This window comes from Somniosus microcephalus, chromosome 16 (assembly GCF_052327205.1).
Source record: "Somniosus microcephalus isolate GS21.2 chromosome 16, FLI_Smic_1.0, whole genome shotgun sequence".
NCBI lineage: Eukaryota > Metazoa > Chordata > Chondrichthyes > Squaliformes > Somniosidae > Somniosus > Somniosus microcephalus.
In genome coordinates, this window is record NC_141002.1 from 69407873 (window position 1) to 69434580 (window position 26708).

Below are 26708 nucleotides of genomic sequence, written 5' to 3' on the forward strand. Positions count from 1 at the left end.
GGTAATAGTGTAAAGGGCAGAGAGGGGGAAGAATTTCTGAAGTGTGTTCAGGAGAACTTTCTTGATCAGTATGTTTCCGGCCCAACGAGAAAGGAGGCATTGCTGGATCTGGTTCTGGGAAATGAGGTGGGTCAAGTGGAGCAGGTGTCAGTGGGGGAACATTTAGGGAACAGTAATCACAGTATCATAAGGTTTAAATTAGCTATGGAAAAGGACAGGGAGCAATGTAGAGTAAAAATACTTAATTGGATGAAAGCCAATTTCATTGGGTTCAGAATGGATCTGGCTTGGGTAAATTGGAATCAAAGATTGGCAGGCAAAACTGTAATCAAACAATGGGCTGCCTTTAAAGAGGAGATGGTTCGGGTACAGTCGAGGTATGTTCCCATGAGGGGGAAAGATAGGGCAACCAAAGCCAGAGCTCCCTGGATGACAAAAGAGCTAGAGAGTAAGATGAAGCAGAAAAAGGGGCATATGACATATATCAGGTTGAGAATACAAGTGAGAACTGGCTGAATATTGAAAGTTCAGAGGGGAAGTGAAAAAGGAAATAAGAGGGGCAAAGAGAGAGTATGAGAATAGATTGGCAGCTAACATAAAAGGGAATCCAAAAGTCTTGTATAGGCGTATAAATAGTAAATGGGTAGTAAGAGGAGGGGTGGGGCCGATTCAGGACTAAAAAGGAGACCTACGCATGAAGGCAGAGGGCATGGCTGAACTACTAAATGAATACTTTGCATCTGTCTTTACCAAGGAAGAAAATGCTACGAAAGTCATAGTGAAAGAGGAGGTAGCTGAGATACTGGATGGGATAAAAATTGATCAAGAGGAAGTACTAGAAAGGCTGGTTGTACTTAAAGTAGATAAGTCACCAGGACCGGATCAGATGCATCCTAGGATGCTGAGGGAAGTAAAGGTGGAAATTGCAGAGGTACTGGCCATAATCTTCCAATCCTCCTTAGATACAGGAGTGGTGCCAGAGGACTGGAGAATTGCAAATATTACACCCTTGTTCAAAAATGGGTGTTTAAGGATAAACCCAGCAACTATAGGCCAGTAGGCCAGTCAGTTTAACTTCGGTAGTGGGGAAGCTTTTAGAAACGATAATCCGGGACAAAATTAACAGTCACTTGGACAAGTGTGGATTAATTAAGGAAAGCCAGCATGGATTTGTTAAAGGCAAATTGTGTTTAACTAAAATAACAACAGAAAATGCTGGAAAATCTCAGCAGGCCAGGCAACATCCGTGGAGAGAAAATAGAGTCAACGCTTCGGGTCAAAACCCTTTGTCAAGACTGAAAAAGCAGAGGAAATGAAATAGATTAAAAGGCCAGGCTGGGAGAGAACAAAAGAGAAGTGAAGAGACATTAAGAGGTATTCAAAACGAGACGAGATGGTGATAGGACTAGTGGAGACAAAAGACGGCTCTAGATTAGGTGTGAAATGCGCTGGCAGAACGGGAGACAGCTGCCATGTGGGAGAGAAAAAAAGGGGGGGGGGCGGGGGAAAGGGCCAAAACAAAGGTGTGGATAAAAAATAAGTAAAAATGTAATAGGGGCCAAGGTTATGATCTGAAATTGTTGAACTCGATATTGAGTCCGGAAGGCTGTAAAGTGCCTAATTGGAAGATGAGGTGCTGTTCCTCGAGCTTACGCTGAGCTTCCGTGGAACAATGCAACAATTCGTGTTTAACTAACTTGATTTGAGTTTTTTGATGAGGTAACAGAGAGGGTTGATGAGGGCAATGTGGTTGATGTGGTGTACATGGACTTCCAAAAGGCGTTTGATAAAGTACCACATACAGGAAACTTTCTGGTATCCGGCACGGACGGGACCGACATGTTGCCGGTTCATCAACAATTCCGGATAACCGAACGCTATAGTAAAAGATACAGGCCTAGAAATTGGGTTCTGGTCTTGCCAGGGCTGTAGCGCCAGAAAGTTTGCGCCAGCGGTAATGCGGCAGCGCCCGACGAAAATTCGGGTGCGCCGGGCCCAGACGGCGGCGGGCGCTAAAACCCTCCTTTAGCGCCTCAAAACGGGCGTGAACTTGGGTTTCCCGGCGCTAATCCCCCGCTGCGGCACCCGATGCGGTGCGGCAGGCGGGGGAACTGCAGGCCTCCTCCTCCTGTTAAGGAGGAGCTGCCTGCAGCCGACAACTGTCCGGCGGATTGACCCGACATCTGAGCCCGGCACCTCGGGGAAGTGCCGGGCTCGCATGAGACACTGATCGGGGCCGCGGGGGGGGAATGCAGGAGTCCGGGAAGGGAGGTGCGGGCAGGCGGCCGCCGGGAACGCAGCCGGCCGCCGCTCCACCTTTATGCGCCGGCGCACACTGGGGGAAGACTCTGTTGCCAGAGTCTTAGTTGCGCCTGCCACGGGCGAGGCGGGCGCAACTGAATTTCGGCTTGGGGCCGGGTTACCACGGCAACCGGGACGCTGCGCACACCGATGACGTCATCGGTGCCGGCGCAGCGCTACCGGCCTACCACCGCGGAAGGGCCCCAGGCAATTTAGGAATCGGCGCCAATTGCAGCGCTAGGCCCTCTAGCGCCGCAAAATCGGTGCTAAGGGCACTGAATTTCTAGGCCACAGAGCTCAGAGCCCCGTATAAAGCAACAAACCCTGTTTCAATCGGCACAAGTTGCAAGTGTCTCTGTAGCTTAGCAACAGCTTCAGCTACACCCTTGCACAGCAACAAATGGAAAAGTAACTAAAAGTAAAAAACGTAACTAAAAGTAAAAAAAGTTACCTGAACCGACTCCTGAATTTTGCCGGTGGATAGAGCGTTCCGGTTATTTAGGGGCCGGTTAATCGAAAGTTTCCTGTAATAAGCTTGCCAGCAAAGTTGAAGCCCATAGAATAAAAGGGACAGTGGCAGCATGGATACGAAATTGGCTGAGTGACAGGAAACAGAAAGTAGTGGCGAACGGTTGTTTATCGTTCTGGAGGAAGGTACACAGTGGTGTTCCCCAGGGGTCGGTACTAGGACCACTGCTTTTCTTGATATATATTAATGACTTGGACTTGGGTGTACAAGGCACAATTTCAAAATTTGCAGATGACACAAAACTTGGACATATAGTGAACAGTGAGGAGGATAGTGATGGATTTCAAGAGGACATAGACAGGCTGGTGGAGTGGGCGGACACGTGGCAGATGAAATTTAATGCAGAAAAGTGCAAAGTGATACATTTTGGTAGGAAGAATGAGGAGAGGCAATATAAACTAAAGGGTACAATTCTAAAGTGGGTGCATGAACAGAGAGACCTGGGGGTATATGTGCACAAATCATTGAAGGTGGCAGGGCAGGTTAAAAAAGCATACGGGATCCTGGGCTTCATAAATAGAGGCATATAGTACAAAACCAAGGAAGTTATGATGAACCTTTATAAAACACTGGTTCGGCCTCACCTGGAGTATTGGGCAGGAATTTAACTCTGGAGTCGGGACTACAACTTTCGGGGTTGTAGTCCTGCCTCCATCTAGATGCGGCCAATCCACGCGATTTTAACTTGATTGACCTTGTTGAGCCCGCCCAGCGGGCTCAGCAGGCCAATTAAGGGCCACCCGGCAGCAGGTGACGTCACAGACTGAAATTTTATCTGTCAAGAGCTTTTGACAGATGAAATATCAGCGTTTCACAGCTGTTTGAAGCTGTCGAACACTGACAGTCTTACTTCTAACCTGAGTCCTTCTCCACAGACTCAGTTAGAAATCTCTCCTGCACAGTAAGCTGAAGGCTGTCACTTTTGACAGTTCGCAGCCATTCTGCTTTCTGTGCCGGTGACATGAGGGACTCCCGGAACCTAAAGGAAGAAAGGCTGAAAAGGGAGGAAAAGCTATGTAAAACTTATTTAATCACTTTAGACACACCAAACACACTTACCTTTGCACTCATGCACACATCACTCACTTGAACACCGACATCTCGACCCCTCCAAGTCCTTCAACTCGACGGCCCGCCTCCTCTAACTTGGCGTGGTTTGGAGCCGTTGGGAATCCCACACTTCAACCTTAAAAATAGGGATCAGGCTAAAAACTGCCTGTTAACTACCTGTTAACAGGCAGTTAATTGGCACTAATCCCTTCCCGCCTTGGGTAGGGAGTCCCAGTGCAGGGAGGGTACCCGCCTCCTTTGAAACTGGCATGGAGGCGGGTTTGGGTGCGGGAAGGGGTCGGGACCCCTGATTTCGGGATTTTAACCCCCCGCACGCCTCCAATCCCGACTCCACGGCACAATGAAAATCCTGCCCATTGTGTCCAATTCTGGTCACCACACTTTAGGAAGGATGTGAAGGCGTTCGAGAGGGTGCAGAAAAGATTTACAAGAATGGTTCCAGGGATGAGGGACTTCAGTTATGTGGCTAGACTGGAGAAGCTGGGGTTGTTCTCCTCAGAACAGAGAAGGTTGAGAAGAGATTTGATTCAGGTGTTCAAAATCATGACAGAGTAGATAGAGAGAAACTGTTCCTATTGGCGGAAGGGTCATGAACCAGAGGACGCTAATGTAAGGGCAGAAGAACCAAAGGCGACATGAGGAAAAACTTTTTTATGCAGTAAGTGGTTAGGATCTGGAATGCACTGCCTGAGCGGGTGGTGGAGGCAGGTTCAATCGTGGGTTTCAAAAGGGAATTGGATAAGTGCCTGAAGGAAAAAAATTGCAGGGCTATGGGGAAAGGGCTGGGGAGTGGGACTAGCTGAAGTGCTCTTGCAGAGAGCTGGCATGGGCTTGACGGGCCGAATGGCCTCCTGTGCTGTAACCATTCTATCATTCTATGATTCTATCAGGTCAGTGATGGAAATGGCTGCCGGGACTTCTTGTGGTGGTCCCATGATCAAGAGCAGAGGGCAGGTTTGTGGCAGAGGTGGCCTGAACTTTCCTTGTGGGGCCTGGAGGAAGCACTCCTGCATTCTGGGCCATGATTAATTGAGAAACAAATTGAAATTTTTTTTTTGAATGTAAAAATTAACCTTTTGGGGCCTCTTTTCGCCTTGATCCTCTTCGCTGGGTTGACCTGGTGGAAAACTCAAAGCTACTTTGCGTTAAGGCCACCTACTAAAAATTCCAGTCAGGCTTTCATGATGTCATCAGGACCCAACATACATATGTTAAAAATGACCTTGCTGGCTTTGGGCAGGTGATCTTGCCTCCTACTAAGGAGAGCATGTGAAAATCGGAAGCTGTCCGCTCCTGGCAGCTGTAGGACAATTTTAACAGCCCACCCGTCTGGTTTCTGCCAGATGGGTAGGGTTAAAATCAATCTAGATGATTCTGTGTAGAATATTTCTGAACAGTATGCAATAGAATTCAGCAGAATAAAAGAGAATAAAAGAAAGACTTACATTTATATAGCGCCTTTCATGACCACCGGACGTCCCAAAGTGCTTTGCAGCCAATTAAGTAATTTTGAAGTATAGTCACTGTTGTAATGTAGGAAACGCAGCAGCCAGTATGCGCTCAGCAATCTCCCACAAACAGCAATGTGATAATGACCAGATAATTTTTTTTTGTTATGTTGATTGAGGGAGAAATATTGGCCAGGACACCGGGGATAACTCTGGGGATAACTCCCCTACTCGTCTTCGAAATAGTGCCATGGGATCTTTTACGTCCACCTGAGAGAGCAGACGGGGCCTCGGTTTAACGTCTCATCTGAAGTAACGTGCTCTACCACCAGACACCCATTTCTAAAGTTAAAAAAACCTTCCCATTCACTCAGCTAAAACAATGAAAAATGTACAGTGACAAAACTGTTTGTGTAGCTACTGAGACTAGTGTGACTCTTCACTTGTGATAGGCGAGAGAGTACTCTTCTAAATTGAATATTGCCCTATTCAATGCAGACATAATTTATTAATATCTCATTGCAGATCTAACATGAGGGATATGTACATTGACTTCACTGTAAAAACAACAACAAGGTGACACCCATTCCAAGATAATATTTAAAGACTGAATAATAGACCTTTGGAATGAGCTTGAGGTAGTTCAGCAGATGTATTATGTATAAATTCATCTGTAAATTATATGACAGTTGAAATAAAAGGAAGTGTGACTAGTATTTTGTGTATTAGAATTGTATGTGATTCACAAAGCCCAGCCACTGTTACCATTACATATACTGTATTTTAAATGTTGATTTTTGTGTCTGCATAGAAAATTCACAGCTACTGAATTATTAAAAGGATACTTGAGGGCTGAGTAGGACAATTCATTGGCTAGCACAACAAGAATAGTGAGGAGGTACATACTCTGTCAGCAACAAATTTACTCAGTGTTTGTTTTTGGCTTCTTAAACTATTCAACTGCCTCATTGTTCCAATCCATTAATCAGCTATACTCTGGAGGCACTTCATTTTGTCACTAAAGTCCAACATTTAACAGACATTCTAAGATTTGGGGGATTACTTGTACAGTTCAACATTTATCAATAGGCATTTCACTGTGTAAATCACCACATGAGTGTTAAAGAGTGTCTTGAAGGAAAATCAATGTTACCTATAATAATTTAAATATTATAGTGAATTTGGTAGCACAGTTGGCTTTAAAGGTCAGTAAAATTAGTATACAATTAATAAACCTGTTCCAGTGCAGATACTGAAGAGAGCAAATATTCTGGTGGAGCTGTTTAAAAACAGAAGTAAATCCGGAGTCTTAGATGTTAATATTTAATATAATAAATAATATTTAAGTCTACTATTCTAACATTAATTACAAATCTGTAGAATTGTTTTTTACTTGTAAACACTTTTCAAGTTGGAGTGGAGTCCAAAACATTTTTTTAGAGGGAAGCTCTATTTTATCTGTTTTGCAGAATGAGTCCTGTAATCCTATTCCTTTTGTAGTTTAATACGAAATTCAACTGATTTCTTATAATTTGTGTTTTAATACAGTACATGAAACTCTCGTTTAAACGGCACCTAAATATCCGGAATTCTCTATTAACCGGCAAAATTCATACTCCGAAAACAACACCTCAATAACCGGAAATGTTGCCGAGTCCGAGGTTCCCGCGGTAGCCGAGTTATCAGTGGGGGTAGTTCTCCAAACTGCCACTATTCGGCTTCTTGGCGCTGTCAGAAGTCCAAACACCTCAATAACAGGAGTCTGACTCTCCTGCGCTGTATACAGTCGTTTACTGTTAAGTAATTAAAGGGTTATGGATTACCCTCAACTGGCAGTACTGTACTTAATGAAGCATCTTCCACCATCCATTTAACACAACATTCCGTAGGTGAGTACCCAATTACTGTATACTGCACATTTCTTGATTTTTTAATTTTTGTTTGTTAAAAATAGCCTGGGTAGATAACCCTCTCCGTCATCCGGAATTTTTAATCAACTGGCACCATCCCGGTCCCATCGGTGCCGGATACCAAAGAGTTTCCTGTAGTTGCTAATCCTGCTACCTTTCCTGTGTGCAACCTTGTTTACATCAGACTAATAGGGAACAGCACATTGTTCCAGAATCCTGTTTTGAGACAGCAACTCCTATTGACAATGTTCCTTCATTTTAGGTTACACGTTGAGAGCTGGGTCTCTGTAGTCTAATTGTAAATGTGGTGACCATTTTCCAACATTTATTTCTTAGAAACTGACCTCTTTAATCTGATGTAACATTCAGAGTCCCACGTTTGCAAGGGTCTACAGTGTAATCAACTCCCTGAACCTCAGCTTCTTCATGGAATGTAGCTGACAGAAATAACCAGTTGTCTGCCTGGCTGCACCGTGTAAAAATGCCTTTTGAGTGAAAAGAAATGTGAGGAGTTAATTAAACCTGTCAACTGTCAGTCCCCAGTAATTTAGAAACATTGGTGTTTTTTTTCTTTCCTTCCCCTCCACTGACCAATAAGAAATAACATGCCTTTAGCACTACATTTTTAAAGTGACCAAGGGCACCTTTACTGATGACATGGTTTTCAAAGGTTTGGTGTAGTACTGCACCAATTTGAGCAATAGGATTGGGATATTTTGTATACTTGTTTTGCCAAATGTTAAAAATGAGATACAAAATTTGTTTAAAAAAAATCTTATTTTTTATCTGCTGATATTTTTTAAAGTAACTTTTTTCTGTTATTAATTTTCACTTACTTTTTCTTTATAAGCTGCTTTGACTTTTCCTGCTTTTATCCTTCCTACTTTTTTAAACTGCTTATTACAGGTATAAAACCATGAGAAATACATATCCAAACAGCTTATCATTACAAACAGTTTACAAATGCTAGTAAGAAAACAGTCAACCATTTAACAGTTAGGAATAACCATCCTTTTACTTTCCTCTTTTAATCTAGTTCTTTACAATATCATGACTGGGATCTTTTAACAACTGGCAACAGAGAAGTGATCTGGAGACCGTTGAAAGAAACTGGGGCAGCAGCCAAGAGGCCTGTAGAACAGTGAAGCCATAAGGGAGCTCAAATAGAGAAGCTGAGAAATAGATGTCGGGGGGCTTGCTTAAATAGTCAGGGAAACAGAGAGACATCTGGAGACTTATTCAGAGAAGTTAGGTTGATGGGGAATTCACTCACGAGGCTTGAAAAATCAGAAAACAAACGAGGCATTGAGCTTTCAAGTTCTTCAAATATATTAGTGCCAACTTATTTCTGTGCATGTATATAAAATGTACAAATTTCCACATAAGTAGTGTCCCTTGTGGGGAAACCGAAATGATCCAGCTTTATTGTATTATTGCATAAATACTGGTTATCATTTGAAATACAAAGCAGACAGTTTTGGAAATACGCAGCATCTGAAAAGAGAAAAGATGGATTAATGTTTCAAGTATAGGAGCTTCATCAGAACTGATAATGAAGTGAGGTTATTTATAGGACTGAAGAAAGCAAGGAGGAGAGAACAAATGGCCCAAAACTCCTGGGCCTGGGAGGATGCTAAAGGGACGTATGTTGGTCCCAGAGGAGGGGCTGGAATTTGGGGTGGTCCACCAGGTCTCCATTCTTTTTGTTGCCCGATGAGAGATTCTAATGGAGGGAGGGGGTGGGCGCTTATTCTTTCTCCTGCTCCCCTGTACTGATGTCCGAAGAGGAGGCAGGACTCCCCCACCAGAAGTCCTGACAAATTCTGCCTCCTTTGCTCCAAACTAAAAATACACTTGCATGCTGCAGGTATATAGAAACATAGAAGATAGGAGCAGGAGTAGGCCATTCGGCCCCTTGAGCCTGCTCCGTCATTCAATAAGATCATGGCTGATCATCCAAATTCAGTACCCTGTCCCTGCCTTCTCTCCATATCCCTTGATCCCTTTAGCCTGAAGAAATATATCCAACTCCTTCTTGAATATATTTAATGAATTGGCCTCTACTGCCTTCTTTGGCAGAGAATTCCGCAGGTTCACCACTCTGGGTGAAGAAATTCCTCCTCATCTCTGTCCTAAATAGCTTACCCCTTATCCTTAGACTGTGACTCCTGGTTCTGGATTCCCCCGCCATCGGGAACATCCTTCATGCATCTAGTCTGTCTAGTCCTGTTAGAATTTTATAAGTTTCAATGAGATCCCCTCTCATTCTTCTAAACTCTAGCGAGTACAAGCCCAATCGACCCAATCTCTCCTCATACGTCATTCCTGCCATCCCAGGTATCAGCCTGGTGAATCTTCGCTGCACTCCTTCCATGGCAAGAACATCCTTCCTCAGATAAGGCGACCAAAACTGCACACAATACTCAAGGTGTGGTCTCACCAAGGCCCTGTACAACTGCAGCAAGACATCTTTGTTCCTGTATTCGAACCCTCTCACCACGAAGGCCAACATACCATTTGCCTTCTTAACCGCCTGCTGCACCTGCATGCTTACTTTCAGCGACTGGTGCACAAGGACGCCCAGGTCTCGTTGCACTTCCCCTTCTCCCAATCTATTGTCATTCAGATAATCTGCCTTTCTGTTTTTGACACCAAAGTGGATAACCTCACATTTATCCACATTATATTGCATCTGCCATGCTTCTGACCAATCACCCTACCTGTCCAAATCATACTGGAGTTTCTCGGCATCCTCCTCACAGCACACACGCCCACCCAGCTTTGTGTTGTCTGCAAACTTGGAGATATTACATCTAGTTCCCTCGTCCAGATCATTAATATATATTGTGAATAGCTGGGGTCCAAAGACCGATCCCTGCGGTACCCCACTAGTCACTGCCTGCTACTCGGAAAAAGACCCGTTTATTCCAACTCTTTGCTTTCTGTCTGCCAACCAGTTCTCTATCCAAGTCAATACCTTGCCCCCAATCCCATGTGCCTTAATTTTACACGCTAATCTCTTATGCGAGACCTTATCGAAAGCCTTTTGAAAATCCAAATACACCACATCCACTGGTTCTCCCTTATCTATTTTACCAGTTACATGCTTAAAGAATTCCAGTAGATTAGTCAAGCACGATTTAGCTTTTGTAAATCCATGTTGACTTTGTCCGATCCGGTCACTTTTTTCCAAGTGCTCTGCTATTACATCTTTTATAATGGACTCTAGCATTTTCCCCACTACCAATGTCAGGCTTGCCGGTCTGTAATTCCCCGTTTTCTCTCTACCACCCTTTTTGAACAGTGGGGTAACATTAGCTACTCGCCAAGCCATGGGTACTGTTCCAGAGTCTATAGAATTTTGGAAGATGACCAGCAATGCACCTACTATTTCTAGGGCCACTTCCTTAATTACTTCGGATGTAGATTATCAGGCCCTGGGGATTTATCGGCCCTCAATCCCATCAATTTCCCTAACACTATTTCCCTACAAATACTGATTTCTATCAGTTCCTCCCTTTCATTAGACCCTATGTTTCCCGACATCTCTGCGAGGTTATTTGTGTCCTCCTTTGTGAAGACAGAACCAAAGTATGTGTTTAGTTGGTCTGCCATTTCTTTGTTCCCCATTATAAATTCCCCTGATTCTGACTGCAAGGGACCTACGTTTGCATTCACCAATCTTTTTCTCTTCACATATCTATAAAAGCTTTTACAGTCAGTTTTTATGTTCCCTGCAAGCTTACTCTCATACTCTATTTCCCCCCTCTTAATTAATCCCTTTGTCCTCCTTTGTTGGATCCTAAACTGCTCCCAATCCTCAGGTTTACTGCTTTTTCTGGCCAATTTATATGTCCTCTCCTTGGATCTTATGCTATCCCTAATTCCCCTTGTTAGCCACAGTTGAGGCACCTTTTTTGTTTTATTTTTATGCCAAACTGGGATGAACAAATTCTGTAGTTCATCCATGCGATCTTTGAATGTTTGCCATTGCCCATCCACCGTCAACCCTTTGAGTGACATTCCCCAATCAATCCTACCCAACTCGCACCTCATACCATCGTAGTCTCCTTTATTTAAATTCAGGACCCTAGTCTCTGAGTCAACTATTTCACTCTCCATCTTAATGAAGAATTCTATCATATTATGATCACTCCGACCCAAGGGGCCTCGCGCAAGAAGATTGCTCATTAATCCTTTCTCGTTACATAATACCCAGTCTAAGATGGCCTGATCTGTAGTTGGTTCCTCGGCATATTGGTCCAGGAAACCATCCCGTAAACACTCCAGGAATTCCTCCTCCACAGTATTGTTACTAATTTGGTTAGCCCAATCTATATGTAGATTAAAGTCACCCATGATAACTGCTGTGCCCTTATTGCACGCTTCTCTAATTACCCGTTTAATGCCATCCCCGACCTCCGCATTATTGTTTGGAGGTCTATATACCACTCCCACTAACGTTTTCTGCCCCTTGGTATTTCTCAGTTCTACCCATACAGATTCCACATCATCAGAGCTAATATCTTTCCTTTCAATATATATTTTATATGTGTCTGGCTAGCAGAAGTGGGGACCCCATGTTGATTTCCTGATACGTTACCATTAAGGAAGTGGCTGCGGTTCGTTTTTTTAAAAAAACATCTTCCACCGTTGACTGGAACGGTCCACTCCCTTTGAAGGAGCGGCAAGGTGCCGGCTCCAAATTCTTGGCCCTTCAGGGGGAAGTGCTGTCGACAGCATGGGTGTCCTAATGCAAATGACCCCATTCCCAGGATTTGGGACTGTGACAGGGCAAGGGCAGACTGGCAACCGGAAGTCGAAACTTCGCTGCACTTCTGATGATGGAATTTCAGGCCTCCTTTCTTTGCTTTGTTTAGATCAATAAAGGAGCTAGTTTATCTTCCAATTTCTAATTCTGATGAAGCGTCAACACCCAAAAGGTTAACCCATTTTTTCTCTTTTCAGATGCAGAAGGACCTGCCATGTATTTTCAGGTTTTTTGTTATTTATTTCTGATTTCTAGCATTTGCATCTTTTTATTTTTATTTCTTTGTTTGTACTGATTTAGGAAATTCCAGCTTTTTTTAAAAAGTTGTTGCAGTCGGGTGGAATAAGCAAATATTTACTTTAAACTGTAGTGACAAAAATGGCTCTTGACTTTGAAGTACAAGCCTTCTGTGGGAAAGGGTAGCTCATTTTAATTTGCCAAGTCATTGATCCTGTAAAAACTGTCAATTAGGTGAGGAAAATAGAAGATACGGCACTCTGAATTTATGTCTATCTAGGTCACCTCATGCTGGAGATGTTGTTGCAGGGGTGTGGTGATAGAATGGCTAAGGAAAAAATGTAGTCATTGATAAAATGGCCCTGGTCCTGAGTGGGTCAAAATATTAAGGGGGAAAAATTTGTGGCCGCCATGAGAGTTGCTGGTTAACGGCCGCTGAAAGTGGACGAAGCGCTACCAGAGAATAATTTGCGCTGGGGGCTAAGGATTGTTAGTCCAGCACTAACTTACTGTGTAACGCCGTCCTGGTGGTGTTAGTGCAGGCATGGGAGTCAAAGTTCCCGTCCAGGAGCGGTGTTCCAGCTTCCAACAGCCTCTGGAAGCGAGGCTAAAGAGTTTGCTAGGCATTGTGGGAAATTAAAAGGGCAATGCCTTCTGAACTAAAAAACTAAAATGAAGTGAAAAATGCAGTTTTCAGCCCTTACTGCTTTTTAAAAACATTAAAAAGTCCCAAATAGGAGTCTTCAGCACTTAAAGCTGAATTCCCTTCCGAACCTCAAAAAATGGGAAGCGTGCTTCAGCACTAACACAAATGGATCAGCAAGCCATGGAAGGGGCACCCAGGGTCTCGCACTCCAGCTTTGTGCAGTGGGTCAACACTGCAAGAGAGGTCCTCTACCCACAAGGGCTGGGAGGCCCGCCAGAAAGAAGGACGTGGAACCACATCACCGAGGCCATCGCTGCCAGCAGGGTTTCCCGCACCATCTGGCTCCAGTGCCCAAAGAAGCTTCATGACCTCAGACCAGTGGTCAAGGTCAGTGAATGCATCTTCAAAAGTCGTCTCCTACCAACTGCACCACTAGCCTCACACATTGCTCAATGCATGACTCTTCCCTCCCCCCCCCCCCCCCCCCCCACCCCAATCACTCACCTACTAACCAATATCTCCCATTCCTAGCCTCACCTCACCCCCTTGGAGGAAACGGTGCCGGCCATTCTTGGCAGGGGCATAGCTGAGCTCTTGGCCAGCGGCAGGGCAGAATAGATACAAGATGCTGGTATCCTCAGATGTTACCCTTCTTCTCACATGCACCTCTTGCTTTTCTGCCCTCCCCTCACCACAACTCCACCCTTGTGCCTTCCTCATTTCACACACCCAAGAAATGCAGGCTGCCCAGCCGGTGGTTGGCCAAGAAGAGTGAGAGGAGAATGAAGAAGAAGAGGAAGAAACACCATCACTCAATTTAACACTCCCAGCCACCAGATTCTCAAGGCCGACCAGCAAGGCCAGTGTCCCCCACTGAAAGTCAGCAGCCTTCTATCAGCCATGCTGTAGCCACTGAGGTAGCACTGCGTAACATCAGTTGGATAGGCAAAGGCACACACAAGACCGTCACTAAGAGAATGCATAAGGGTGATGAGTTGATTTCCTGTTGTCCTATTGCATGGATAGATGTATAAACTTGGATTGGAAAGTTTGCTTTCTGGTGGCTTTTATTTCAGCATTGTGGCGAAGATGATGCTGTGATGGTTACAGAGGGAAGGTAAGGTGTGGGACAAATGTTGAAAGGGGAATTGGGGTTGTGGTCACTGGTACCACAGGTGGATCATTCCATCCCAGATATCTCGGCCAGAAAGGGGCTGTCTGGGTTGCATCCTTCATTCTGCTTCTTCCTCTTCTTCTGCTTCCTCCTCCTTGGCTTCCTTCTCCACAGCTCCCTCCTCTTTGACTTCTTCCTCTTCTGCGTCTTCCTCTTCCCTAAGCAAGCGGATGCTGTAAATCTGAAATGACAGCATAAAATGCTGGAAATACTCAGCAGGTCAGGCGGCATCTTGACCTGAGACATGAACTCTGTTTCTCTCTCCACGGATGTTGCCTGATTATTTGCAGCATTTTCTGTCTTCTCAAGAGGCCTTCTTTTACCATCCGAGGCCTTGCAAGCATCCAGCAGCACTCCCTACACACTTTAAAAAAAACTTTTAACATCTATTGCAGCAAGTCACTACTTCAGTAAAATTTAAAAAACAGTCCAAAAGCTTAAATGCAAACTTACCTGAAAGATGGTGTGTGTCCCTTTAAGAGGAGCACCTCTGTGAGTCTGCTTGCATGCTGGGTTTACACGGTGAGCTTAAGACCCAGTGCTGAACTCAGCGCAAAGGCCCAAGTTCGCCGTGGTGACATTAAGTCGGCATGTGACGTCACCTCTCATTTTAATTTGCAGGGCGATGGATCTTACCGGCAGCACTGCTGGGCCTGGGAAAATGGAGGACGCCGCGGGACCTCCCACCATCTGGCGAAAGAGCGGCGGCCGCCGCCTTTTTGTTATTTTTTGCCGGTAATGGGTGGCGTAAAGCCCCCGAATTTTTACCCCAAAAAGTCCCCTGGAATTTTGCATGGGGCTGTATATGGTAATGCTGCAGTATGGGGCTTCTCTGAACTGAAGACTGCAATGAGCTATACAAATAACAGAGCTCCCTCTGTGGTAGAAAACTAGTACAGTACTGAGGCACTTATGTTTCGTGCACATATTTTCTGTAGGTCCTGGGCTTTATCCCTGTGAGAACATTGTCAGAAGAGTTATATGCAGACCTAGTGAAACATGAAATACAAGCTTAAAATATGGCATGAAAACAAGTGTAAGAAAGTTCGTTTAATTTGGATTTGATACAACTCCGAAAAAATATTGGGGAAAAATTCAGTGTCGCTCCATTTGGGGCGCCGTTATCGGCCGTGCGCAAAGTTCAGCGCCTGGTGCTAATTATCGCCTCTGACAAACTTGGCTTTTATCGCCCCTGGAGGCGATTGGAGCGCTAAATCAGGCGCTTCATACCTGTCTTAAGGCACAAACGCCGAGGAGTGAGGCGCTACCTCAGAGTGCTGGCGAAGCACTCAAAACTCCTTCACACAGCGTTGAATCTCTCCAGAAGTATCTCTCTCTCTCAGAATGCGTGGTGCAAAAATGTCACTGACAAAAAAAGGCAGGAAGCGGTCGCCCTTAAATAGCACTCCCCAGTCCCTTTCTGACAGCATAACGCTCCCCTCAACCTGTCGTTGCTAGCGGCAGGCGGTAAGGCAGGGGGCGCCACTCAATATCCGGTCCGAGGCGCTAACGGGGCGTTGCGCACTCGAATTACGTCACAATCTGCCGGCGCAGGAGATCGTGGCGGAAGTGTTTAGCGCCGCTGCAAAATGTCTAGTTAATTTCGCGAGCGGCACAAACATCGCCGCGCCCGGCCTCCAGTTGCTTTGCGCCCCAATTGGCGCCCTCCTAAGGCGCTAACGGGAGGCGCAAACAACTGAATTTTTCCCCCTATATCTTTCTTTAGCCATTATAGAGAATTTTTTTTAGTTTCATAATCATTTATGTTCTTGTTTCTATCATCTTTCGGGAATTTCTTCATTCCCAGTTACCACTGATTTTTTTTTTGTAACAAGGGCTGAAACATTTAGGATTTCCTATTTAATTTTTGGGTGCCATGTTCATTAGAGTCAGAGACCGTGTAATTTGCACCTGGGGAATCCAGATTCATAGTAAAAAATTAACATGGTTAGTGTGTCCTGCAAAGTAACCATTGAGCCAGTGAAGTTTTTACAAATTTGTACACATTTGCCATATACTGTAAGCCATTGCCAATGACTCAACAACCGTTCGCATTCAAGGAATTAGAAACTCTGTTTAATGCTTTTATGTGAACTCAAGAAAGGCTGAGCTGGTCTCAAGATTTCAAATTGTTTATGCAGTAGTTAGTTCCAATTAATTAAGTTGAACAGATTGGGCAGAATTCCATTTTGTTTTTCAGTATGTTCGTGATCATCCTGATTTGCTTTGTATGCTATTTCTCTCAGTACAATATTTTATTCAGCACTGCACAGTGGCATTTTGTACTGGCGAGTTTACTCAGTGTGTATTTTGCACTGCAGCATGCCATTTGCATTGTCAAATAAAAATGCATGGTTTAGCTAAATTTTGTTGGGGAGAAAATGATCTCAACAAAAAATAACATTTCTTTTTTGAATCAGTGGAGTAACAGTTTCAAATGAAAGTAACATAAAGAGGGTGCTAAGGTTCCTTAGAGTCAGGAGTAGCATCTATTTAATGAACATGTAGTGAGCCAGTGGCATAATGTTGAGAGATAATAAAATCTGCATCGCTAAGTATCAGTCTAGTGCATCCAATAAAACCTCTTCTAATTTTGGTGGCAGCTCATTTATACTGCCTCACCGTATGCTTTAATGGGATGACTCTCACATCCTGTGCTTCCAATGAAGAAAGGGGAAATCAGAGGTAATATTTGCACAGCACAGAGTAGGGCCGCTATTAACCCTGCTGACCCAGTGTAAACCCAATGGGCGGACAGTTAAAATGTCCATAGCAATTTACCCCCACCAATCCCACTGTCTTCCTGCGGGTTGCAATTTTAACCTTTTAGAAGGACACAGTGGTTAGAAGGCAGTGGTGTCCTTCTTTAAATATGCAGATCAGGCTCCAATTATGCTATCGGGGCCCAAATGCAATTTTAACCCGCCTGCACGAGAAAGCTGTTGTGGCCTTCCCGCCTGGCCAACCTGGTGGTAAGAGGAACTGGGGCTAGAAGAAGCCCAGAAGGTGAGTCAATTTTATTTTTTCTTTGTTTCCTTTTGGGCCAGGTGTGCTCCTCCAGGTCCCAGAAGGAAACCTTGGCCCTTTCCTACCCCGGGCTTCCCTACCCTTTCCCTGACTGCGATGCCCTTCTGGCCCCTCTCCCAACTATGGGGACCGTTCCTTTTGGTCCCCGGTGATAGCCTACTGCAGCCAAAAATCCTGTTCCCGCTCGTCGGTCAGCTGGGGCTTCCTGCTAGTTTCAGGCGGGAGACTGTTGGCCCAATGCAGATGAGGCCTGGGAGTTAAAATCGGGCCAATCTGCAGCACAAAATATGTTATGAAACAATTGTTGCTGCAGTGTAATAAATTGTGCCCCTAATTCAGCATCATAGGAAGTGGGTGAAAATTTGGAACCGATAGGAATGTTGGGATGCTGTGGTCAGGAGCCATCCTGTTGCAAGCACCAAATCTGCTCTGTGGGAATCAGTTTTCCTGCTCATGATTTTGATTTTCAACTGCTATTATAGTAAATCTGTTTTGGTGTGGGACCATTTACCTCGCCAGCAACAACAATATTTGATTATCTCTCTTGGTGTACTGTCAATGATCAGAAAAGTCCGTGCAGAAAAATCACAGAATCTACAATGCAGATAGAGGCCATTTCGGCCCATCGAGCCTGCACCAACACATATCCCACCCTATCCCTGTAACCCCACGTATTTAATCCCCTAACACTAAGGATCAATTTATCATAGCCAAATCAACCTAACCTGCACATCTTTGGACTGTGGGAGGAAACCGGAGCACCCGGAGGAAACCCACGCAGACACAGGGAGAATGTGCAAACTCCACACAGACAGTCGCCCGAGGCCAGATTTGAACCCGGGTCCCTGGCGCTGTGAGGCAACAGTGCTAACCACTATGCCACCGTGCCCCCCTTTGTATGTAGAAATGTAGAAATAACACACTGGAGCCCTTTGTATTGCCACCTAATTGCAAATTTTAAAATATTTTCTTCCTAATTGTGTGCGTCCATTAAATTGACCTGTGTTCTGATCTGTATTTTTGCTTTTGCTGTAATCTAACACTAAACAATTTCCTATTTTTTCATATCTTTTGACATAAAGGTAAGAATTCTATTGCAGAATTTGGTTTTGAAAACATGCTGGGTAGTGTGAGGACAAGGTCATAGCTTTCAAAATTGACTGGAGTGGAATTTATGTACAGTATTTCAAAACCATTATAGCCCATAAATGTCTGACTCTGTTGCCTAATTTTAGTGTGATTTATGTTGCTCAATGTTCTAGTTCTTCCCATAATTTATGAATAATCTAACTTTTTCAAATTTATAGGGATGATTGCGCAAAGTAGGTGCTAAAACTGGAAAATGAGTGGGAATAGTCATCTTTAAGAGTTAGTGACCCCATTCTCTAAACAAGTGCTAAGAAATTTTATTTTCAATAATTTTTTTGTCACACATTTACTTATCATGTATTAACTTGTTTGAACAAATTTAAATGATAAAAGTTCCTGGATTTTTTTTTAAAGGATCAATCTCTTTATTATAGAATTCTAAAAAATGACAGCACAGAAGGCCATTTGGCCATTGTGCTATGCTGTTGCTAATGCTTCAACTGGAGCTATCCATTTTAATCCTTTTTCCCTGACTCGTGTTCCGGTGGCCCGATGGCCTAAAAATGCTACTTAAATGCGGTGTGGAAAATATTGCTTTAATTTTGGATTATGTAGCCCAGACTTTAAGATTGGGATTGAGTAATTCATGCCTGCCCAGTATGCTGGATGCTGAGCACATTATAGTTTCAGGGGTCAGCCTTATTATAATACTATGGGTGACCCCAGGCACCAGAAATGCCTCTGATTTGAGTTCTCCCATTGGAGGATGGAAAATTGTGTGCTGCTGCAGGATTTAAAGTGCCGCAAGCAGCTTAAATGAGCAGACATTGTGCTGCTTCTGTTTGTCAGTGAAGTAACATTTGGAGAGGATAACATGTCAAAAAAGTAAAGCATCAGATTTTCTCTCGAGGATGGAGAAGTTTTGATAGAAAAAGTCAGACAAAGGAGGGAGACACCTTTGCCATGGACAGATGCAGTTTTCCAAGGAAAGCTTATTGAGGGAATGGAAGCAGGTCATCAAATTTATCACTGCCATTTCCATAGCTCCATGCACATTGTATCAGTCCAGGAATATGTTTAATAACCTTATTAGATCAGGCAAAGTAAGAAAAGCCACCCGGACCTTTATTTAGTATGGTAAAGTATGTATGTCACACACAATTACCTCCCCTCACACTGTCCTAAAGTACTTTAAGTGCTAACCATGCATGCCCATGAAGCAGTAGGGTTCCTTCTGCACCCGCTGCCTCACCGGCTCGTTCACTCACATCCTTGCATCTATTCAGTACACAAGAAGCCTTCCATGTAATCATGTAATCTAGCAGCCTGTTGTAAGAACCTGTCGTCATACTAATGATGGACTGCTTGCTGATACTTGGGTGTCACTGCATGCCATGGTAACAGCAGCTACTTTCCACTTAGTGTATCGTTTTAAATAAGAAGACAGCATGTAACAATAGAAAGAAAACAGCAATCTGCAATTCCATAGGTAGAAGTAGCCCCTATGATGTCGCCAGTGTGAGGCCGGGGCGATTTTAATGCCCAGGCCTCATTTTAATATGATTGATGGGCTTCCCACCTGTTCACGCCCATTTTCTCTGTGCAATTTCCAGCAGGCCTACCGAGAACTATTTAAAGCAAGAATCTGCCTGATTTGCTTGTTACATTGTTGGAAAAAGGATCAAGTTGGGTGTGGTGGGCTGTGCATGGGTGCCATTAGCCAAGTCGGCAGGAAGTTTCCCTTCTCCCCCAGCAGCGATCCTGTCAGATTCCTCACAGGGTCAAATAACGGGGGGAATGGTAGACTATCTGAGTATAAAAGCATTACGGCGGCTCCCTGGGTACCTTGCACAGACCTGCATGATGTTGATCCTGTGATCGGCCACTAGCTGGACATTGATAGAGTGGTATCCTTTTCTATTGATGAATGTTACTGGCTCATGTTCTGGTGCCCTGAAAGCCACATTAATACAGTCGATCATGCCCTGCAATGTGGGGAAGCCAGCAAGTGCTGCAAAGTCACAAGCTCTGCCCTGTTCTCTGCTGAGGTCAGTAGGAAGGTAATGTATTGTTCGGCCCGGGCAAAGCGGCCGTCGGTCACCTGCTGAATGTAGCTGTGAACTAACTGCCAGTCTGGGAAATGCGGCTCATGTTCTCTGTTGCAGCTCGAAAGGAGCCAGTGGCAGAAAAATTCAGGGTTGTGCTGATTATGACCAGATTGGAGATTGCTACAGTAATTGGCTTTTCTTTTTTAGAAAAGCTAAGCTCTTGATTTACTAAGTGAGTTTGGGTGAAATGCAATAATCCCTGGGCTCTTATAAAGGCCGTGAGTGGATTCCAGATTTGGTGATGCTGCTGTTGCTGCCTTTACTCTAAATCTCCAATCTGGCTGTAGTATATATAGTCAATAATTAAATTATTCATAAGTATCATTTATTGTTCTAGTTCATGATAGAAACTACTTTGCGGCTAGAAATACTACAAAAATTGTAATAACAGTCTTCTAAAAGTGTCCTAGTTGAGTCAGATTTCTCAGTAAACATTGCTTTGGCCAAAATGGAATTTTCATGTCCCATTATATCAATATAATAGATAATTACTGAGTTATTGATACTGTAAAATTTAAACTCTTGGATAAAGACTCTTAAGTTGCAAAATAGGAAGATGGTTTTTCTTGGGGTCTGATATATGAAGTAGATGGACTGACACAAGGTGTTAACTGTCTTAATATAAAAGGTTTTTTACTTGGATGAACACAACTTGCACCCTTTGATCCCCTCGATGAGCACTATATATATATGATTCATTTGGTCAGTCTTCAGATGAGTTTCCAGTTTTGGGGAGATAAAAATCTAATACTGTACTGTTAATTGGAGGTAAATGAGAAATTCATCTCAACTGTAGCGTTCTTTGAGCAGAAATACTTACTCATTCGAAGTATAGCATCTTTGAAGGAGTCTGCAATTCCATTTGACCTGTTCCCTGACCTGGTAATTCATGAATACAGAGTAAAGAGAAAGGAAAATCTATTAAGCAGACTAAGAAAGCTCTTATATAAAAGGTGGTGGTGGACACTCTTCCATTTAAAACGGGTGTTACAAGTTTTACGTCTGCCTTATATAGTCTCTTGGGTACAGCAGTGCTGATCACTCCAGTAAGCGGTCTGAGCATCTTGTGTTCAGGAGTGTTCCCGTACTGTCCTGGGTCTAATTATACGATAGTGTGACCCACGGGTGTAATGGTACTGGATATCATGGCCCAGATCTTTACGGAGAGGGCGAAAACGGCCGGGGAACGAGTTGAGGCTGGGGATCTCATTTATAATTTTTTTTCCTGCTTCCCGGCAGCCAGCCAAATTGACAGGCTGGCCGGCTGCCGGGCGGGAAAACCAGCGTCAAGAGGCTGCAGCCTTGGACCCTTGGGGCCGATCCCCGGCAATCGGGAAAGTTTGAAAGCTGGAAATCGGAGTTGGGGGGAGGAGAGAGAGGCCATCATGGGAGCGGAGAAGGCCGGGAATCGTTGTCTGGCGGTCACGACCGCAGCATGGAGTGGACATCGGTTCTTGGGTGGGAGAGGTCTGCAGTGGTGGCGGGAGGGACAGGGAGACCACGATTGGCAGAGGGGAGGCCAAAGGTTTGTTGTTCTGCAATCTTTCAGTCAGCGGACAGAGATACATTCAGTGAGATGAGGTTTATTACCAATAGTTTAGCAGCTAGTGAACATACAGAGTAACAGTCAAATCAAATCCCATTTCTTTCATTCAAACTCGTTTCTCTCCTCATAAAAGTAGAAAAAAATGATAAACCATATGCCCTGCCCTTTTCGTAGGCTAGCTTACTTGTTTTGGCATTGAATTTCTTTCTAGGCGACTTCTAATTTAAACACTGACCCGCATTTTAGCTTCCAGGAGTGGGCCGCAGGCTTGACTATACCTGACTTGATTGACTGCCCAAGTGTCTCTTCCCTCCGCACCCGCCCCTTACTCGCTATTGGCCGGAAGGGAATGGATACCAAAATTTTAAACTGGAGCTAGGAGGAGCAGGAGTTTTTTCACAACTCTACATTATAGCACCCCCACCGTTGCCGATGTACCCCTAATCCCTAGGAATTACGTTGGGGGCACTGCCATCGAGGTTAGCAGTCCGAAATTAAAAACACTTGAAATGGGCGAGCTGCCAATGGTGGCAAGATAGTCACCGGCAGCTCACCAAACGTACTGGGCCAGCATCGAGTCTCCAGGTTGGAGTGCATGCCGATTTTGAGCCCCAAAAGGGGCCCAGATGAATTTCCACCCCACTAAACAAAGTTTCATTGTGTAAAGCACTCTGGTACAGATACCCCATCTACATTTCCCAGCCCTGATGTTCTGTGAATTTAGCCCCCTGAGAGCTACATTTCACTTAATAGCAGCATTTTTAACATTAAGTACACCACAATCCTGCTGTGGTGGCATACAACAATGAGATTCTGCTTATTCAACATTGTTTTCCAACTACTAAAGTGCACCTTTCTTTCAGTAATGCAAGAGAATAGCAGATTGAAACCTAAAATTGAAAAACAATAGCAGTTTGATACTGGTGCAGTAGTCAGTCTTTATTTGTTCCACCTGTAATATTCATTTTTATGAGACTGTAAAATAAATGAAATAGGAATATTTCAACATTTAATGTTAACCAAAGTTGATGAAATGTTACCTTTGTCTCAAAATCATTAATTATCAACATATTCTTTTTCTGTTAAAGCTGTGCGATGAACAAGAAAGAATTGCAACTTTTTTTTACACTAAACATACTGGTGACGATGCAGTTTAACAGAATTTTGTAACATATCTCAAGGCGGCTGCACACGCCTATTAAATAATCTTATCTTTTTGACAGTGTCTAATATCTCATTGTGCATTTAAAAAAAGACTAAATTAATTTAATTGTCTCCACAATTTCTTACAACCAATTTAGATCAGAGTTACGTTTACGCAATAGAAGTCTAGATTCATGTCAAGATGAAATGTTATGATAACGGACCGCGGCATTTACCTCTCCGCAGTACCTAGTTCAAGCCAACAGCCTAGTATTTTACATAACGTGTATTCAAAGTCTGTAAATAGCAGTTGCAAATATTGCTTTTGCTTTTTTGTAATCAGAGTGAAAATGACACTGGTAGCAACATGGGATTGATCAAATGAATGATGAAGCTATCTTGGGAGTGTTTTAAAATGTATTTTTCTTCTGCCTCTTTTTACATTCCCCATATCACGCACCATTCCCTATTTGAGAGTGTATCGAGATGATTTGTTCCCAATTCTCTGCCTACTCATTGAGTACTTAGGGCTGTCTGAAGATTGCCTAGGAAATCTTGCTGTTGATAATAGTTAATGGGAATGTTTCCTTTTATAGGAGACATGTTCTTGGGAATCAAAATATTCCTGCAACTTTTCAAATCCACGCTATTGATTTTGCCTACGGAGAATATTGTGATAACCAAGATCAGTGGTACCCTTACTACAGCCCTGGGCTAATTGTAGCCCACCTCAGCTGCAATGTTCCCTGTAATTTCTTTTGGTGCCATGTGGCTCCTTTAAGGGGCTGTGCGGGCCATTCAAATACCACGCATGCGCGGTTTTTGCATTGAAAAGCCGGCTGCGCAGGATCCCTGGAGGGCTGTGCGGCCGCACAGCTTACAGGGAACATTGCTCACCTGTGACCCTCAGGTGTAATGGTGTTGCATATACAATTCACTGGTGGGGGTGTGTGCAGGGGGGAGAGAGTGCAATCTAAAACAAAACATTAATGAATAACTCTGAATTTGATTATTCCATCTCTTCCAAGATCCTTCCATGTTGATGAGGTTCAACAAGTTTACAATGGAGAGACTTTACTTTTGCATGAACGTGGTGCCTGTAAGTGTGATTACAGTACTAAGGATTTATTGTAAGTACTGTACTTGGGGTAGAGTTTCCATTTTGGGTGCAAACGGTGATCCGGATGCAAATTGTGCCCTAGATTACGCTAGTTTTAAGAAGTGTTTTTTTTTCTCGTGTTTCCGCTCAAAGTCATTTGCAGATCGCCAAACGTAAAATGTGTTGTGAACCAGTGCAATCGGGCAGCGTTTTAGAATGTAATTTAAAAATATATATATTTTGCTTTAAAAAATATACCTTGATATATTTAAGAGTGGTAACTTGGTGCAGTTTGATTAATACAGCTGAAAATGGGTTTATCACAAAAAATAAACATTTTTAATCAGAGTGCCTAGTCCACCACCTGTGAGTAACCTGATTTTAAATAAATGAAAATGACTTGACTATACAGAACAATTTGCTAGTTATATTGGGGCACAGTAGTCAGTTTCTTAGTAAATTAAAAAAAAATTATATTCAAAAGCTTTAAAAATGTGCCTATTAATGTCCTTGGCCTAGAAATTCAGTTGGCTGTGCCAGCCGTTAACGCCTTAGGAGGAGCAGATCTCGAGCGCTAGGCGCTTAGCGCCCGGGCGCAGCGCGATCTGCGCCTTGCCCCAACTTCAGTAGACATTTAGCGCCGGTGCAAAGTCTTTGCGCGCGCTCAGCTGCGCGCGCAGATCATGACGTCATTTCGTCGTGCAACGCCCTTTGTGCGCCCGGAACCGGAACTTCACTCGCGCCGCCCCATTGTGCGCCTGGCGGCCCGAACGACTGTGAAGTGGAACGGTACACAGCCGAGGCGGGCCGCGGGGAGCGCAAATTAAAGGGCACTCCTGCAGTTGAAAAGGCAGCCGTTTTGCAACACTTTGTGAGAGACAAAGATGGTGATGATGGAGGAGGAGGAGGAGGAGGAGGAGGAAGTGGTGTGCCGGTACCACATAACAAACTGATGGAGAGAAGCCCTCCCCAACAACACAAATACAGCAGTCTCGGCCTTTCAAAAAAACAAATCCACCCTCCCCCTTTAAGAGCTCACCGGAGCCAGAGTGTCTGCCGTCAATCAGCAGCTCGCCGCACCTGCCCTGCGCCCACCTTCTGGTGTTAGCGCCCGGGCCGCCGGCTTAGCGCCTAAAGAGAGCCGTGCATCGCCAGTTTTAGCGCTCGAGCAAACTCTTAGGGCGAAGCTAATGAATATCGGCGAAGTGGCCTCGAATTTGCGCCGGGCGCAAACTTTAGCGGCCGCCCGACTTTACCGCCCCAAAAGTGGCTATAATGAATTTCTAGGCCCTTGTGCCTAAAACAAGCTTAATTTTGGAGCCTCTTCGAAGGCCTGCAAATGAGCGCAATTAGTGGAAACTCACTGGTGATTAATTCGATCTGGGGGCATGGCCAGTTTTGTGGGCGGGGCCGGCTTCTAGCGCGATGTTTTTTAAACTAGTGCAAAAGATCGCAGAAACTCAATTTGTGCTGAACGTAATTTGCACTTAAAATTCCGTGATCTTTTTGCGCAGGTTCTGCCGATTTCAGGCGAATTGCACCGAAGAAAACAACGCAACCAAGCGGAAACTCCATGCTGCTGTCTTGAATCAGAAAATGGAACGTGGACTCTCACGCTTGACATTTCCTTAGAGGTTCCCCCATCGGCCCCCATAACCTCTGCAGAAACCCCGGGTATGCGTGTAAACGGGGTTTCTGCCGATCTTCCGCTGAAGTTACAGGAGAACCCCCGATGGCATCAACTTTTTAAAAATATATTACAGTTTTGTGAATTTTAGTCCTTCACATTTTTCCCTGACAATACTTGTGGTTAAGCATTTTTAAAAATGTGTTCACGGGATGTGGGCGTCGCTGGCAAGGCCAGCATTTATTGCCCTTGAAAGGTGGTGGTGAGCCGCCGCCTTGAACCGCTACGCAGTCCGTGTGGTGAAGGTACTTCCACAGTGCTTTTAGGGAGGCAGTTCCAGGATTTCGACCCAGCAACAATAAAGGAACAGCGATACATTTCCAAGTCAGGATGGTGTGGTGACTTGGAGGGGAACTTGGAGGTGGTGGTGTTCCCATGCGCCTGCTGCCCTTGTCCTTCTAGTTAGTAGAGGTTGCAGGTTTGGGAGGTGCTGTTGAAGAAGCCTTGGTGAGTTGCTGCAGTGCATCTTGTAGATGGTACACACTGCAGACACAGTACGCCAGTGGTGGAGGGAGTGAATGTTTAAGGTGGTGGATGGGGTGCCAATCAAGCGGGCTGCTTTGTCCTGGATGGTGTCGAGCTTCTTGAGTGTTGTTGGAGCTGCACTCATCCAGGCAAGTGGAGAGTATTCCATCACACTCCTGTCTTGTGCCTTGCAGATGGTGGAAAGGCTTTGGGGAGTCAGGAAGTGAGACACTCGCTGTAGAATACCCAGCCTCTGACCTGCTCTTGTAGCCATAGTATGTGTGTGGCTGGTCCAGTTAATTTCTGGTCAATGGTGACCCCCAGGATGTTGATAGTGGGGGATTCAGGGATGGTAATGCCGTTGAATGTCAAGGGGCCGTGGTTAGATTCTCTCTTGTTGGAGATAGTCATTGCCTGGCACTTGTCTGGTGCGAATGTTACTTGCCACTTATCAGCC

At 44.4% G+C, this 26708-nt stretch overlaps 1 protein-coding gene across 1 annotated transcript in view; it reads left to right on the forward strand.

Annotated features, from left to right (window-relative positions):
• Positions 1-26213, forward strand: part of LOC147106250 (A-type voltage-gated potassium channel KCND2-like) — a 95333-nt gene extending 69120 nt beyond the window's left edge. The window contains exons 2-3 of the mRNA XM_086009199.1: positions 24029-24099; positions 25614-26213. Of these exons, the coding sequence (XP_085865325.1) occupies positions 24029-24099; positions 25614-25687 (145 nt within the window). The 3' untranslated portion in view covers positions 25688-26213. The remainder of the gene's footprint in view (positions 1-24028; positions 24100-25613) is intronic.
• Positions 26214-26708: the final 495 nt, after the last annotated feature.